We start from the raw sequence: 18,395 nt of genomic DNA, 5'->3' as shown, positions 1-18,395 counted from the left end.
ACGGGTTTTATATCTAAATAACCTTTTCGTGAAGCATTTTAATTTTTCCTCGTACAAATCGTTTTGTCTTGGCACATCAACATGAAAAAGTAAATCGGGTTCAGGTCTGGGGCTTATCATTCCACCTATAGTAATAGATTCTTCCATACATAGCTAACATTTAATGATGTCTGTGTGTGTGTGTTACTCAATCACGTTACAACTACCATACCGACTGGATTTAAATTTTGTAGAAATATAGCTTCTATAATAAGAAACAGTTAAGGATTATTCCCCCTTCAATGTTGAACTCGGGCTCTGCCCCGTGGGCTTTCACATTTGTGAGGTGAGGTTTTTAAAAATAAATATAAATTCGTCTCCATAGCAACAATCAGAAAAACTTGAATCAGAACTTTACTTTAATCCGTTCATATAATAGAGGGAATATAATTCTTATTGAGCTTACATAATCTTTATATGGAATATAGGATCATTTAATATCTAGACATAGTTAATAAATTAATTAACCTATAAATATAATATTACAAAAAAAAATCACGAATTGGCTTACTTGTTTGTAAATGATGTTGGCAAAATACATTTTAAAAATATCATAAAACAATATGCTGATTACAACCATATTGCAATAACTAAGACAAAGCAAGGATCATGAAATACTTCCTCGGTTAGCGGTTGATCTATTGCGAGCACACAGTTCAGGGTCGTGACCACTTTATAATGTCAAGAGTGAAATGTATTTGGGAGGACAAAGGTTTAATATCTCATCTACGGGGCTAAAGCGGGCTTCACTCGTCCTCCTTCATTCTGTCTGGGGCTTAGACATAATCCTCCGAGGGAAAGAGACAGAGATATAGGTACGGTCAGGGGGTTGTGTTGGGTCAGTCTATAGATTAATCACCTGAGAGTAAGGGTAGTTTATCTAATTGTTGAGACATTAGCTTAGGTTAATACGGTTGAATTAAGCGCTGATTATATATGTATACGAGATACACTTGGATTTTGGGAGAGCTTTATCGAATTTCAGTAATCTTTTTCTCATCGAAAGTGAAGTTATATATAATTGGTCGTTATAAATTTGCTATGTTAAAACTGATCGTTCCTGTCAGAATCGAGGGATTCGACATTTTTTTTATAAAGTGATTATGACCTTCTGTAAGAAAGAGCTAATAAATGGAGTAGTGATTTTTATACTTACGTTTTTAAATCTGACTTACAAAGTGTATTAAATGTACACAGATTTTTCCAATAATTGTTTGAGAAAAATCAATTACTTTATATTCTCTAATTTGGTTTTTTTTACAAAGTATTACGGGAGTTTTAATAACGAATAACAGTCACAATTTCCGATGAGTTTAAAAGATTCAAATATCACGCAACTAATGGAAATTCGCATAGTGTACATAACAGTCCGATATAACAACACTTCTTGCAAATATTTTATCATTTTTTAAAAACTGATCTTGGTTTTTAATGTTTACTACAAATAATGTTTCCTACTCATAGCCGTATTAGGTTGTCCAAGTTTACCTTCGTCATTGATAACGTAGTCTTCATCATACAGTATATGGAACTACCATAGATTACAAAAACCTTTTGATGTACGATGGTCTACATAAGCATAGCTTTCTTAACATTCTTTTCACTAAATAATTAATAACGTCTGATAAGTCAAGTGAACTTTGCCAAGTCAAAACTGAACCTAAAATCAAGAATTAACATTATTTTTTCTCTTAAATTTTGTAATAATTATAATATGTATATTTGAATTTTAAATCTATGATGCACTGTAAAATATTCTTCAATAAACAAACAAAAATTAAACATAACTGTGAACAGAGTTGCACCTACCCTTGTGAACCATTGTGGGGGGGGGTGGAAACCAGCTATAGATTTGACTAATTCACTATGTAAAATAGTACATTACCGGTACTTCTTCATTAGCATCGTACGTGTTATTAAATTAACTGAAAAATACAGAAATATATACGTCTAATAACACTTGCAATAATATATTTACACTTATACTGTTGACTTACAAGACGGTAAATACATGTAAAAGTTGGTAAGTGGTGATCGATTTCGATTGGACACTCCAATCATCATCAGACCCGATAGGCGAAGATTCGAGTCAGAGAAATATAGGATATGACCTAAAAAAAATTGCAAAAAAAAACGTTTTATGGTTTTATTTTGTAGTGTTGGGTTTGCAGAACGACATACTAAAAGTTTCCAAAAATCGGTGCACGAGAAAACCCCTAAAATCACAAATTAAAATGGCGACTTTTCCCAACGTTGGAAATTTTTTGAAAAAAGATACTACATGCATATTGTTATGAACAATTTTTGAGAAACTGACTTGGGACCACCGCCGATATTTATTGGGTCGTTAGTACTTCATTTTGATAGGGAACGCGTCTTTGGCCGCCATCTTGGATCCGCCATATTGGACATAGATATATTTTTTTAATGTAATTATAATGTTGTGACGCATCATTTCAAACTACATTTTTACACTGATTTCAATGCCGAAATGTGTTTTTAAATATATTGTTTTCGTTTAGAAGATATGTTCAAACGAAAACTCTCCCCCATACATTTCTTATGGACGTTTCGTAGTTTGATAATTTTTAAAAATTATTTTTCTTATATCTCCAGTTCTTATTAACGGTTGCAGTTCGTTCTAGTCTTAAAATATTCAGTAATGTAAGGGCTTTTACTTTATTGTAAAAGTAACTCGCTATATATTTACCGTTTTCGAGATATAAGCTCCCAATGATTTTCATGTAATAAATGCCACCGCCATTTTTAAAATGGCGGATTCTGAGGTTATGCCCACTCTGCCAAGCTGGCACCCACATTTATTTATTTTTACGGCAAACACCATTTTTTACAATCGTTTTACATTGTGATATGCGACAAGATGCTTATTACATGCTGATAAATGTTGTACAGATACATCAGTGATACGTGCAAAGATTAAAATGAATTAAAAAGATGAAAAACATGTTCAATGAAAATGAAATGCAGTTGTGATAACAATTGAAGAGTGAAAGTTGAATTAACTAGGTAATCATAATAATTAAGTAACTTGCTCAGCGAATAACAGACTATAACTATAGGTAACAATAACAAATAAAATATATAACATACTTGGCGATAAATAATCTACTAGTAATAATTGGCAACAATACTGACAGTGGTGATAGATGCAATACGGAAACGAGTAATAGTGATAACAATAACAGACTAGAAATAGATAACAGTGATAATGAATGAAGTGGGCAACAGTGATAAAATTTATAAAAAAGATAACAAAAGATAGACTCTGATGCAAACAGCAGATAAATCGAAACAACCCCCCGCCCTACAATGTGGTTGTGACCCTTGTCCCTTGATTGTGAAACAAAACACTGTTTCATGACCAGAACACTGTAGCGGTCACTTTAGTGGAGTAGCCTCCGGACGTCTCGCTTGAATTAAGCTGGCGATGGCCCGAAGAAGTCGAGACGAGAAGACACTGATTCCATTTACCAGTTTATTCAAGAAGATGATGTCAGAGACCCGTCGTCTCACTGGAAGAGGTTGTATATCAAACTGTTGGGCCAGGGCTGTCACTGGTGCTTGCAGGAAGGGGAATCCAAGTTTAAGACCTAGCAGTCTGAGGAAACGTGTCTGGATTCTGTTTAGGATGTCCATGTGGCCTACTTATGGAGACCAAATGACGGAGCAGTATTCTAAAATTGGCCGTGCTAGTGAATTGTACAGGGTGACTAATGTCAAAGGAGATTTAAGGGGTCTCGTAGAGTGGTAGATAAAACCCAGCAGAGAGGATACTCTAGAAGACAAATACACCAAATGTTCAAGTGGGCAAAGGGAAGGAGTGGTAATCACGCCAAGATCCTTGATTCTCTGGACCACACTTAGACTGATGCCATCAATGCAATAAACATTTTCATGCACCACGCTACTTCGACTGAAGAACATGACCACACATTTCAAGACGTTGAGTTCCATAGCATTCAATTTACACCAGGTGCTAATGTTGTTGAGCGAGAGTTGGAGTTCTTCTTGGCTATCTGTCGAAGTAATTTTGTTGAAAATCGTTATGTCATCAGCAAACAGAAGGAACTTTGTTGTAATCGAATTGCAGATGTCATTGACGAACAGATTGAACAGCAGTGGGCCAAGGTGGGCCTTGCGGCACTCCCGAAGTGATTGAGAAAGGGGGAGACAGGCCTCCGTCACATTTAACAATGAGGATGCAACCTGTGAGGTAACTCTTCATCCAGCCCAGCAGAGTAATGAGCCACATATGCCATATCCTTCTAGTTTTGCAATCAGCAGTCGATGGTCAATCCTGTCGAAGGCCTTACTGAAGTCCAGATAAACGCAATCTACTTAAGAGTGTTCAGTAAACGCTGTCATTACGGCATTTTGAAAGATACGGAGGTTGGTACTAGAGGAGCGATTTTGCATGAATCCATGTTGTTCGGTAACAATGTGTTTGCTGAGCTGAAAACTTTAGGAATCAAGAATGAGACTTTCGTAAATCTTGGATAAGTCAGGCTGAATGGCAATAGGTCTGTAATTTCGTACGTTGTACGAAAAATGATACGAAAAATGACAATACGTTGCCATCGAAGTATAGTACGTTGCACATGAAAATGATAACGCACATAGTACCTACATGATCCCTTAGGGTGTTTTTCTATACATAAAATGCACACGGGAACCCCCCTAGCAAGTGGATTACTATGGCACCTACTTATTCTAAGAGCATGTGTAAAGTTTTCCTCTTTGTATTTATCTATCCAGCTGCTGCTCTGTCTGATAGTTTTCTTGTTTTCTTCAGTTGACATAAGAAAGCGGGCGGACTTCTCAAGCGGTTTTGTTTTGTTGTTTCGTTGTTTGAGTTTGAATTAATTCCTCAATCACTCTTCTAAAGATTTAAATTGTAATATCAACGCTCTAAAGACACAAACTTACTCATATTCTTCAACACAACAAGTAAGTAAATGAAGTATAAGCTCAACCGTTATGTGGTTAATCATTTTCAAAATAAATTAAGTTATCCATAACCTAACCTTAATTATTTAAACTTTTTGGCTTAAGTTACCTAAACTTAGCCAGCGATACTTCAGAAAAATTTGTTGCAAACTCTGCAAAGACATGTACAATTCATGCGTAATACTAGGCATAGTTACAGTATTAATTCTTGAGTTTTGACTTACTGACTGAAATCAGATCGTCCTTTAGCCAGCATAGCACCTTATAAAAGATGATTGATTAATGATTTAGGACTGCCGGGTCCAGTTTTAAATCACTACCATGATCTAGACTTCTTAGGATCCAAAAGGTAGAAGAAACTTTGATGGTAGGCCTTATACCTTTTGGGCAAGATACAGCACTACGGAGTCGGTGGGGCTGCCCTTAACCTTAACCTATTAAATTCTTACTTAAGCAACCGAAGACAAGTGGTTTGTGTCAAGGGCGAGCGGTCAGCTATGTCTAATGTAGTATGCGGAGTCCCGCAAGGGTCCATACTTGGGCCGTTTCTATTTTTAGTATCGATAAATGATTTGCCTAATAATGTTCTCTGTGATACCTATTTATATGCTGATGACTCGACCTTTCTTGTGCATGGTTCTGATATAGATTTATTAAGTTTGCATGTTAAAGATGTAGTTGGTAACATTTCAGACTGGTTTGCAGCAAACTCTTTTCTCTTGAACAACGAAAAACAAAATCTGTCATGTATTTAGCTTAAGAAAAGTACCTGATGTTTTTGATTCACAAGATTATGTTAAGTTTTTGGGTGTTTTGATTGATAAACAGTTAAGCTGGTCACAGCAGATTGATCAACTAACAAATAGGCTTTCAAGAATTGTTTTCTTGTTCTCTAGATTAGTGCACTATGTTCCTTTTGATTATGTAAAATCTGCTTATTTTGCGTTATTTCAGTCAATTGCTTCATATGGTTTAATTTATTATGGTAGCTCTCCTAAAATCCACGAGGTACTTCTATCTCAGAAAAAAATCATCAGAATAATGTGTAAAGAGGATAGTGAAGCACACTGTAAACCCCTTTTTATTGAATTTAAAATATTGACCATCATTAACTTAGGTATACATTTATCAATTATTATTGTTTACTTTTAAGAATAGCTTTAAATACAAAATGAGAAATGAAGTGCACAGTATTAGTACCAGAAACTGCAAAAAGATTGATCTGCCTCAGGTACGGTTGGAAAAAACAAGATCAGGACATGTTGTGATGGGTATCAGGCTATTAAATAAATTACCTCTGGCTGTGACAGATTTAGACTTTAAGAATTTTAAGAAAAGGCTGTTTTTATTTTTAGTAAACAACCCGCTATACCGTATCGAAGATTTTTTAGCATGTCTGATAAGTTAATAAAAAATATTTGAAATAGGATGTAACTGTGTTTTAGATATAAGTTGCACGATTTTTTAATTTATTACTGTCAAATTTTTAATCTCTTGCCATGGTCTGTAACTTTTGTATTTATTTGCTCGTCGCTCAATTTCAATTTTAACTCTTGTATTATATTGACTGTATTAACTGAATTCCTTGTTATTTATATATTTATACATTTATTAACTCAAGACTGAATACGAGATGTATTTACTAACAATTGACCTGTCTATGCATTACATATGTAAAAATGATAAATAAATGTCTTATGTCTTATAGTTGATACGACTTATTATCATCATAATCTGATGACATATTAGGGTAAGTTAGGTAGGTACCGGTACTGTAGCCTAAAGTTAGCCTAGGCCTACCAACTTATTTTTTGTTATTTCAGTTAGGCCACTACAATCCTCAGAATAATCTACAATGATGAATCTAGATGAAGGCTGTACAATCCTTAGTCAGGCTTTCCCTGACACCATTGTAAAAGTTACAAAACCTCCAGTTTACATATCCAGTTTGCTGATTTCACATCAAGAGGATCCAATCATACTGGTTTACAAAGAGGTGAGATAAAGTTGGTCATTATTTATAACTTAGGACAGTAGTTGATGTCAGGAAAATTAATATGACCCCGTTTTGTAGTGTCTATAATAACAGTGTGTATTGAGGATCATACACATACAAAATATCAGCTCGTATATTCTACAGTAGTCATCTAAATACAGTAATCTCCAGACTAAGATTCATTCACACGTTTCCTTAAACTGCAACTAAAATATTGAAAGAAATTAAATTATCCAGCTGATCATAATGAAAACAAATACTTATGTTCTTCTTAAGGATACTGTGGTAACTTAAAAAGCCACTGGGTAGAGCCCAAGGGACTTTTTCAAAAATGTTAAGCTCAGATTGCAAATCTACACACCTAGACGAACATTTTGGGATAGGCCTATTATATGTGGGGTTAAATCTTAAAACAAAAAAGTCTTATTGTTCACAATGTTTCATGTATGTAGCGTATTAATAATATAGATAGATAGTTTTTGTGTAACCTCGAAGCACCTATAGCGTAATCGTAGTGAGCAATCAATAACCTTTCAGGCGAAGGTGGAAAACTTTTAGATCAGCAACAGTTACAGTGACATTAGTAAAGCTGGGTTTTCCAAGGTGCGTAAGCGAGTTCTTTTGTCATAGGTAATTTAATGTTAGGCTTACTGTTTACTAGCTGCAGAGTAGACTGGACGAGCGGAAATCCCTTCTCCACGTCCGGTTTCTTAGTCCGCTATCCATGCCTAGGAAAACCCAGTCTAATACATTTTAACGAGATGCTGGGGAACTTATTTTACCGAGTGTCCCACATTGATTGTTTCAGGGTCAACCACTCAACATTGATCACAAAAATGGTTTCTCCGTGACCGACATAAGTGGATTGGATAACAGTTTACATGGTGAGTGTGTGTTGGGTTCTTTCATTGGTTGATTAATTGAATGTGAAGAGGCAAACTGTGTCCTAAGGACATCAGAGTTGTGAGAAATAGACACTCTACTGCGGTCCTCAGAACATATTTAACCTCACCTGATAAATTGCAGCATCCTGCCTAAGAATTCGACCCAATTCCGTAGTTCAAGCCTTTCCTTCAGTTACTGTACATGGAACAGTTGGTCAGTATTTCTACATGCTATGTCCCATTAGAGCTTTTGTAGATTAATATTTTGTACATCAGGTATATGGAACGGCTTTAAAAACTCTAAAATTTAAAAAAAACGTTCGGACATTAATATGACATAGATATTCTTCTAGAATGTAGGCTTTAGCCTATCGGTAGTGACAACAAATGGCAAATGGCAATTCATCTGTTTTTATATCCAAACAAATTATTTTCTTTCTAAATATAAAATCAGGCAGCATTTTGTAGAAGAATTTACCTTTGGCATAAGTAGGCCTAATTTTTTTTCTTAAGCCTAGTCAATAATGACCTCGTGTTTGTAAGATTTAAACCTTGTCCAGGATTCTTTTTCTTGTAGCTCTGTGACAGAACCAACATTTATATTGTGAGTAGCCTATAGGCAAAATAGGCCTATAACATTTTTATTGTAAAGCCTTAGATTTAATCATGTTCAATAACGATCCAGAGGCTATATTTCCAAATAAAATTTTTATTTTTTTAACACAGATCTTCTCAAATTGATTGCATACAGTCCTGAAATAATGCTACATTTGATCAAGTTTGAGGGGGTCTGTAGCCAACAATCATACCAAGAGACACAGTCCGCCACTTAGATCAGTATATAATGAAATAATTTAGTATCAAAAGCAACTCTCTATTGTTGTTTGATAACTTTACCATTGCATTTCCCCAGACTTGTCATTGACTGGCCAGCCATTGGAGTGTCCGTTCGGCAATGATGATGATCTGGACGACACTGTAACGATGGACCCTGTAGTCCTTACTGAGGAGAGTTTCCACGCCCCTTTGTCTATGAAAGAAGCCAGGTAGGGTGACAGATATTATTTGAAATATTTGGATCTATTATATCAGTAACGCCCTGAAAAGTGCCTATGAATATATTGTACAGCTCGTGACACCTAAGCTGGCACTTGGCCTAGTGCGGGCAGTGTAGGCGGGAGGAGGGTGGAGGTTGGGAAAAGACCGGACTGCAAACATTTCCGCTGCCCCACGGGGTTGACTCCCCTTGTATTAAGTACTTGAGCGCCTTCATATGGGTCGCGAGGACAGTTGATACAACCCGCATGACGGGACATAATGTTTTTGAAATAGGTACTAGTAGCGATAGGCCAAGTGCCAGCTTAGATGTCACGAGCTGTACCTACACATAAAACAGTTATTATCAATGACTTTGTATAATGAAAGAGACATCACATATTAATGTCATTAAAAAAAAAAAAAAAACAATTCGTTGTTGAGTGAGCTAGTCAGAGATTGTGCTAGTGTCTAAAATGCAATTTTCTACCATATGTTTATTCTTACCATTTTAAGATAGTTGAGTACATAAAAAAAATTTCTTTTCATCCCTAATCAGGGTTTATTTTTCTGAGAAAATTTTAATTTGGTCAAACAACCAATACGCCCATTTGCGTCTTAAAGTCTGATGCCCCCTCTGGTGCATTCAATCATGTAGTAAATTATGTTATCGACTTGGAAAAAATAATTGGTTATTTGTCAGGAAAGTGTTATCTACAGTAACTATGAAGATGGGTCCCTTGCCAGCACCAGTGTGGGTTTTATGCGATACGTCAGATGCTCTCAAACATTTTCTTCTCTCGACTGTCGTCGAGTCGTCTCATTGGAGAACCATTTCTTGGGCCACAGCACACTCACTTCAAACGGAGAAGATCGCTATTAAGGAGATGTTAGACAAATTTGAGGAAACTTTCAAGATAACTTCTGGTTACAAGGTATGCTGAATTAATATTCTGTAACTATTTCTAATTTGGAGTACAGTTCCAAAGAGAACCTAGACGGTATATTATGGCATGAAGATGAAATTATTAGTTAAATATCTATATAATTTAGGATATATTTTTCACACAAAATAACATTGATTATATGTACATTAAATTTGAATTTGGCTGTAGAATCTTTTTCAAAGAAGACTACTAGGCTATATTGATTGTGTTGAGGCATTTAGGATGAGTTAGTTTAGTTCAGTTTGGCTAAAGTTTAGTTTAAATGCTAATATAACAAACAAGGTTGCCTAATATTTATAAAAACCAAAGTTGATTGATACCTATGTAATTTGGTAAAAGGATAAATTAACTAAGACGTAAATTTGTATTTGTGTCCTTTTTCATGAGTTAAGAAAAAAGTAAATGTTTCAATGCTATCCAAATTTTATATTTTGTTCACAGCAAACCTCAGAAGTATGTTGTGTATTCAAAATAGACTACCCAGGAATACCAAAACACTCCAAGTGTTATCTTGAAGCGAAATGGAAGAAGCCGTCGTATGAGGTCCCTGTAAATCAAGCGGATACAACTTTAGTAAGTGAACTAACACTAACCAACTAACACTAATCACTAACACATATGTGACAGTAAGTTCTCCTACATATCAAAACATAAACAGAATTTCTACCAGTCACTGAGGTTTTAAAACTCATTGAAAAGTCACTGAGTTGAATTTAAATGTTCTTTTAAAATTTATTCTTTTTTAAATGAATTTGCATGGTGTCAGAAAAGGATTTTCTGTTCCTATAAAATTAGGATGTATTTGAAACATCTAACAAGACTATAGTTTGGACCGTTTCCTTACACAGCTGTGTGATTTATGCAGATAGTGGATTGCAGCGTAGGCCAGGCCGAGTCGCAGATATCTCGGTGGTGGGATCAGCTGATCCATCTACACAAGTACATAGAGATGATCAAAGAATGGAAACAAAGTCAGGTGGTCCAAGTCACGTACCAGCGCGATGGCATGAAGCTGCCGAGTTTCAACAGTAGCACAGTAAGTATTGTGGACATTCTACCAGTTAAATAACTTGATGTACAGTAGGACTCTAACTATCTGAATCAATAGGGACCCGTAACATATTTAGATGAGCAAAATATACGGATAAGTGGATTTTTACTAAAGTTTTGGGTATTGTTATAGAAAATGGCCAATGAGCTTTAACTATCAGGATCGTACGGGTCTGCAAAGATTTTGGGATCAAAAACTTCCCGCTTGCTGCGATGGACAACAATGATGATGTTTCCATGACCATGGGAGACGATGAAGATGTCTACAGGATCTTGGGGGGATATTAAAGATTTTGCTGCAATCACGGAAAGAAATTTGTGATGTTTCCGTGACCGCGAGAGACGATGATGAGGTCTAGACAAGACCGCTGGGGATGTTCAGGATTTTGGCGCAATCACAGCTACGGCCTTCCTTAATAACCAATCTTATTACTGTAGTTTTTTACATAGGTAGTTGTCTTATTACTGTAGTTGTTAACTGTAGGTCTTAACATTATTTCCATAGATGATTTAGATAATCACAGATTCAGATAGTAAAACTTCAGATAATTGGAGTTTTACTCTAGATAGCCTAGCCTAACATAAAATTTATTAGTAAAACCAAAAAACACTTCAAAAAACTTTATTAAAATTTATTTGGTTACATTTAAAATAATTATTTCATAAAATAAAGGTGAGATTAAAGCCAATAAGTCATCCTCACATTTGACATTGATGTTTTTCAGGAAGAAGCCGGGAAGAGAGAGGCGTTGTCAGAGCGGCTGACCGAGTTACTTCAGAGTTCTGACAGTATGTCAGTCTGCAGACAGCTGGATAATCATGTCAACCTGACATCAGTACTCAACTCTACCATTCATGAGCTGCTCACTGACAAGCAGAAGGGCCAGGACTTTACGGACCGACTTTGGAGTCTGCTCATCGGTAAACAACTACTCTCGTTAAAGCAAATCACAAAACAATCAACATATTTTTGATTGGAGAATGTGATGAAAACAGTTTTTAACCTATTTGTAAGCTCAAAAAAATTAGGATTTATTTAATTGTTTATTTTACTTTTTCCTTTTTTTGTTTACATTTGCCCTAGAATTTTTTTCATCCAGTCATACCATAGTTTTTTTTGTTCAACATTCTTGCCAGCTGATGAATTGGAATGTAAAGGTTAAGGTTGGTGTTGTTGGTTGGTGTGTTGGTGTTGGTTGGTTGGTGTAAAGGTGTTGGTTGGAAGGGTTGGTGTGGGGTAACATACCTTGTCCGTCTTCAGTCAATTCGGTCTCTTTAAATTTTGTCTGTTTAATCAATGTTTCAATGTCCTAATTGTGTAGTGACAAATAATTAATTTGTCTATGTAATACAAACTCTTCAATTTGATGTCAGATTTGACAATGGGTCTCGATGGGATACACTGAATAGTCTACTAGTACTAAAAAAGACTGAGGGTGGAGTAAGTACATAAGCCTTTATATATTTTTTCAAGCCTCGTCTGAAATCACTCTTGCAGTCCTTTGTTTATTTATTTTCATCTGTAGAGTGGTGTGTTTGTCTTTTAGTGCTTAAAAAATATTACTTTTTAAATCATCAATTGAAATTTTTAGTTCTCTCATGTCTTCTTTTATTTCTGTAATCCACTTGACTTGATGTTGATTTTGCTATTCCATAATTTTTCTACGATCTTTCTGCTTTTTCTGGATATTGGAGATATCAATAAATGTCAAAATAATTAGATTTTTTTCTTTCTTATTGTACTTGTTGCAGTTTCCATTTCTTTATTGACTGTGTCTGTTTTCAGTTTATGTGGTAGTTTTTCTTCACTGTAATGGTAAAAATATTACGAGATCAGAAAACGAGCATTCATACGATTTCAAATGGCCTGCGCCGGGTCATTAGTTCTCCGAGCAGCCACGTACTGCGTTAGCGTCGCGACCCCTATAAATAGGGCGCAGGACAGGGGACTAGTCACTCGAGCGCTGGGCAAATAGCTAGCAACATCCCTGGTAGGGGAGGGCGAAATAGCCCGGTAATTGAACCAGTGGTGGAACAACCCTGGTATCGTCGAATAGTAGGTGCTAGGCCAGGGTGAAATAGCCCGTGGACCCGCGACTATCATTTCGGTTATTTTAAGTATTGTTGGTTTTAATTCCTAAAGTGAAACACCGTACATATCAATTAAGTAAAGATTTGTTAAATTTTCGAATTTAACGATTTTAGTTAGTTACGACCAGTGTTTCACTCACGGAATTAACGCCTATTAGTCCAAATTACTAATTTGTTTAAATTAAAGCCTAACCCGGGCAGTGATGAATGTGTCATTTACTGAAAGCTGATGCTGAATTACCAAGTTGACCATCTGAGCCCATATTTTTAAACTAAATACTATTATTATTACCACTAACCCTGGACATACATTAGATCAGCTATCCGAGGCCGACAGTACAATTTTGTCCCAAGACGAAATTGCACCGTCACATTAGTTGGTTTAGTTTGGTCACTAAAAACTATATATCTGTGTTAATCTCTGTCAATTTAAAAATATATTAATAATTGTTTTAATTTCCAGAAGCGGAAACCTACCAGGAGTTGAAAGAAAGTTTTCGTCTTGTGATCAGAGAAGTGAGGAAGCAGTCTATCAAACCATATGTAAGAAATTTATGTTGAATCAATCTTAATTCAACTCACCACCTGTTCTTGTAAACTCAAACTACATTCATTTCAATCTTCAAATTTACATTTTTGTCTGTATGCTATATCCTACACGAAAGTAATAAAATGGAGGTACGCAAGCCTGAGATTTTTGTTCGAGTCGAGTTTTGGGATAAAAGCTCGAGCTTCAAGCTTTTTTTGAGTTAGTTATAGAAAGAAATTTTCAACAGTAAAATTACAAAATTTTATTGCAACTTCTGAACACCTGAATTTTAATGGACGTTTGTTTTAATACTAAATTAAATTACACAGATATTTGCCAAGAACCGCACACGGTTAGCCAGCCTGCTTCGCAACATCAAGTCGAGCAGTTCAGACGTAGAGTTTATGATGGAACCTCTGGAACTGTTGGTAGAGATGGGACTAGAGAAACTCAAACGAGACTACATGTTTATGTTCTTAGCATCAAACATCACAAACATGCAAAACCTGTCTGCCCCCGATCTTCCAAGGTAAACTGGATATTTCTCAGAATATCTAAAGGTAATAATAAACACAAACTTTTGAGAAAACTGTTAGCCGCACACCTATCAACCGCATACTTGAATGACAAGTCTTGATGAGACACTTCCCTGCAAAATATTAGTTTTTCAATTTACTCTCTCCTTAGGGTACGGATTTCAGTTAAAGGGTTGTATTAAACTAAATATGTGTCAGCATTTTGCCATTCTTTTTTTTATGGTTTGTTTGTTTACTTTTCCCTGAATGATATCTTTTAATTATCATTGTAGTGTAGATGTTTACGTTACGGTAAAGTTTTTAGTTTTTACTCTGCCACACAGTTTAATGCAAATACACAAGAAATGTTCATTAAAATAAGCAATAAGTACGATTGAGTTTTTTATATTTTTGCTCAATAAAAGTGGTCAATAAAAGTAGCATGTATAATTTTAATATCAAGCCAATGGGAGGAATTTTTTGTCAGTTTTCTGATACTGTTAATTTTTTTGTATTATTATTTATTGTGCACATATAGTGATTTGGTTTCTTAACACGTTCGCTGCTAGACGTTCCAGAATGTCAGCCGGGCCACGTTGCCAGGAGCTAGGAACATTCCGGAAGGTCACCGTTCATTTCCATGGATCAGCCAGCTCGTCACGAGCGTCCTATATTTCTTTGCAGCTCATGGGGACATACTTTCCTGACAATAAAAAATATAGTTTCCCAAAATCACCACCAGGGTTGTTTAGAACAGGGCTACCTCTTTCCTGCTAGATAGCGACACTACTTTACCAACTGCAACCTGGGTAGTGCTATCTATCAGAATCACTTAGTACTATGTCCAAAGCCAGTTTTATTGCAGAACATTACCATCCAGTATAACTACTGTTGTTTTTACTGTAATTAAGTGTATCGGCGGCAATGTTACGCAGCGGCGAGCGGTAGTTCAGCTCCTGGCGCCGTCCCGGCATCTAGCGGTCAGCAGCGAACGTGTTAATTAGCGATTGTAACACCGTTCTCTACAGTTTCAGTGAGGTACCCAGTCATGAGTGGCAGTCGGCAGTAGACACCTGGCTCACCTGGCTGTCACAGCTGCACACAGTGTTGGAGTTGGTCTCCGTCATACATACCACCATGGACGTTCCCATCATCATGCAGTTCACTGGCCTCGCTCTGTCCAAGTTCGTCAGTCCCAACTCTCTGGTCCAGTCGTTTACCCACCTGGTCAACAACAGGTCGTACCAGATGAGGGCCCCTGTTATTACCAAAGAGGTTAAAACATTTATTGAAGGGTAAGTTTGCCTCATTGATGTTGTTAGTTGAGTTTTTTGGGGTTGCGCTTTATATGATTTTTTTTGTGTTTTTTCACCAAAGATCTTTTTTATTTGTTTGATAGCTCAAATTAGAATTATTAACCCTTCTGTGGCGGAAATGTATATAGTATATCTGCTTTATTTTTTTGGAATTGAAGGATTGGGGACGTATTATGTTTGTAGATGTTTTTGCAAGAAGCGGATATTTCCGTGAATTTTCTGGACATCCCGGCGGAGGTTTGTGTAGTAATCAACTAGTATGGCACTACTCTTTTTAGTGCTCCATTTTACATTGCATACCAACCTTTTGCCAGACACAAAAAGGATCTAAATACTTTGATTTTTCTTTATAACTTCATTCTAGAGCATAAATCTCGCTTATGTTTACCTTAAATTTAATTTTTAAATGAAATATTTTTCAGTACATTTTTTTTAACCAAACACTTTTTTTCTTTATATACGGTACCTTTTGATATATTTGTAAAGCCTGTTTGCAGATGTATCCACCATATTTTTTTTCCATTGGTGGTTGAGGATATACGCGCATAATATTTTTGTTGGAAAAATAAAATAAAATATATTTATAAAGATGTCATTTGGTAAGTTTATTCCTTGGGTAGAAACGTATAAAAAAAGATCTTGAAATTGAAACAATGTATTTTTATTTAGAAAATTGTTATCTGTCTCCTCAGGCCACATGGCTCACCGGTCCGAGAAAAACGTAAATTTAATTAAGTTAAGTTGAGTATCAATTGTGTCAACTTTGTGTAGATCTCTTTTAACAGTAATGTCTGATGGAAGACCATGAAATATTTGAGGTTTACAATGGACATTTTTTCTATGTTTATTATTTTGTTGTATTACCGGTACTGTAAGTTATTATATAACTCTTTTAACTTTCCAGAGACAAGATTTTCTACAAATGGATGCTTAAGCTGACCGCTGAGTCCAAATTTCGACGAGCGTCTTCAACTTATGTGCTTCTTGAACAGTCGCCTTTGCCTCAACAAATCTCTTTGATTGTCCAGGAGAAATCATTAAATGAAACTGGTAGGTTTTAAAACGAGTTTTGTTTAATTGAATCAATTTCCAGTTAACTCAAACCAATTTGGGATTATTATAGTACTGTAGTTTTATTTTATAAATATTTAGAACTTATAAATACTTGTTTAAAATTGTCATGTAACAAAACTAAGTATCTATAACCTATAAAATCAAATCAAAATACTCCTCATTCAGCATTTTTTAGTAATTTAAATTTAATTTTAAAAATTTAAATGACCACCATTTTGATTTGTACTAAAATAATTTTTTTAAATCTTGGTTCTCTTCTAGTTTATCCTACATACCAAGTTTCATAAAGATATGGTAGAACAATCTAAAGATACAAAAATGTTTAAAACACAAAATAGCAGATAGTTGGTTAACAAAGCGATTTTAAAATTCTTGGTTTTCTCCTTATTTTCACCTGAGGAATAAACTTCGTAAATTATGTCCCCAATTTTTTGATCACCCTGTATAAGCAAAACAAACAAAGATGGAATGTAACAACTGTTTGTTTATTTGTTGTAGACATCCTGTCAGAAACTGCTGGGCTGATAAGTGCAACAGAGATCCAAGAGATTCAGGACAAGTACACGTACATAGAACTTTCCTCGATATCTGACAAAATCATGTGTTGATCTTGTGTTGTCTGCGGATTTCAGCCAACCGGTGATTGTAAATATGTGTTAACTGGACAATTGTATAAAAACTAGTGTATACTTATAAATATGAATTTTTTGTAAGTTAAGTAGTCTTTTAGTTTTTTTACTCTACCAAAAACTCCTTAGTCCTTATAAACTATAAAGCTAAGTACACTGAAGTAGTTATTTGTTTATTCAATATGGTGATCAAGCTAGTAGTGGAACCTCGATAACTATCACCCTAGATAACAAGTGTCATTTTCAAATCGCCTTGAATTTATTTCACCCCTAATCACATGTTGCAAACCTTGATAACAAGTCATTGTTGACGATAAGTCTTGTTTAATATTCCCCTTGAGTCTTGTCATCGAGGTTCTACTGTACATTTAATAGATTTCATTTTTAAATTTAATCCATCCTTGTCTCAACATTTTCAGATAATTTCAAATGAGTTAGTTAAAGTCGGGACCACGTAAGTTTGCAGTTAGTGGTAGCCAATCACAAGACGAGGCTAGTGCGACGTTGCCACATCACCCGTTGACAACACTAATTAAAAATACAAAGCTATATTTTCAAATCAGCTGGTATAATTAGATTTGGCAACACCACACGGTTCTCATTGGTTCATTGAAAAGCATATGGTAAATAGGCTCCTCCCTCAACTGCAAACTTACGTGGTCCCGACAATAGGTAATTCAAGTTGTTTTCACTTAAGTACCTGCTAATGGCAATCCATTGAAGTTCCTCAAAAGTTTTTAGTGATACTATAAACAGAGTATGATACGAAACAAAACATTAAAAAACTGATTGACAAGATGGTGACTTCATACGTCATACTCGACCAGTAAGTCGCAAGTGTGTAATTTTTTTTATATTTTCACACAAAGATGCTGTTTTTGTCAATAGGCTTTCAATAATTGATGTGATCTAAACATAGGTCGACGTTAGATAGTAAAAATACCAGCGTCCGGATCGGACTGGTTCCTTAAAAGATTCTTAAGGAGTAGGTAGATAGGCCCAAAAAATATAAAACTACTACTTTCGGCTCTGAACTAGAGTTGTTCGTAGTTATCAGAATGTCCTATTTAAGTCACCCTCTGCTGAAATAGAACTTTTAATTTAACCTTACAAATTATCAAACTTACTTAAACTAACCTCTATGCTTACAATATCAGAACAATCACACTTATGGGGTAATGTTTATAAAGTTTTATTGTTATAAAATATAAACTGTTTAGTGTTTAAATTGTTCAATATTCTTAGTCAAATTTAACTTCTGCTGACCAACCAAGATGTTTTATGGTTTAGGTATGCAACTATAAGCATATCAGGTTTAGGTA

General features: G+C 35.3%; 1 protein-coding gene across 1 annotated transcript; it reads left to right on the top strand.

Annotated features, from left to right (window-relative positions):
• Positions 1-4,880: 4,880 nt before the first annotated feature.
• LOC129002980 (protein zwilch homolog) lies at positions 4,881-17,161 on the top strand. The gene is made up of 13 exons (XM_054431136.1): positions 4,881-5,007; positions 6,831-7,003; positions 7,812-7,887; positions 8,801-8,933; positions 9,626-9,857; positions 10,311-10,442; positions 10,735-10,905; positions 11,645-11,840; positions 13,474-13,553; positions 13,869-14,068; positions 15,083-15,349; positions 16,275-16,420; positions 16,943-17,161. Exons 2-13 carry the CDS (start codon positions 6,863-6,865, stop codon positions 17,050-17,052), a joined length of 1,884 nt encoding a protein of 627 aa, XP_054287111.1. The 5' UTR covers positions 4,881-5,007; positions 6,831-6,862; the 3' UTR covers positions 17,053-17,161.
• Positions 17,162-18,395: the final 1,234 nt, after the last annotated feature.

Source organism: Macrosteles quadrilineatus, unplaced genomic scaffold (assembly GCF_028750875.1).
Source record: "Macrosteles quadrilineatus isolate MER2022 unplaced genomic scaffold, UCM_ALF_1.0 Scaffold_9__3_contigs__length_116548681, whole genome shotgun sequence".
In the NCBI taxonomy this organism is placed as follows: Eukaryota; Metazoa; Arthropoda; class Insecta; order Hemiptera; family Cicadellidae; genus Macrosteles; species Macrosteles quadrilineatus.
This window is presented reverse-complemented; position numbering and strand designations above follow the sequence as displayed.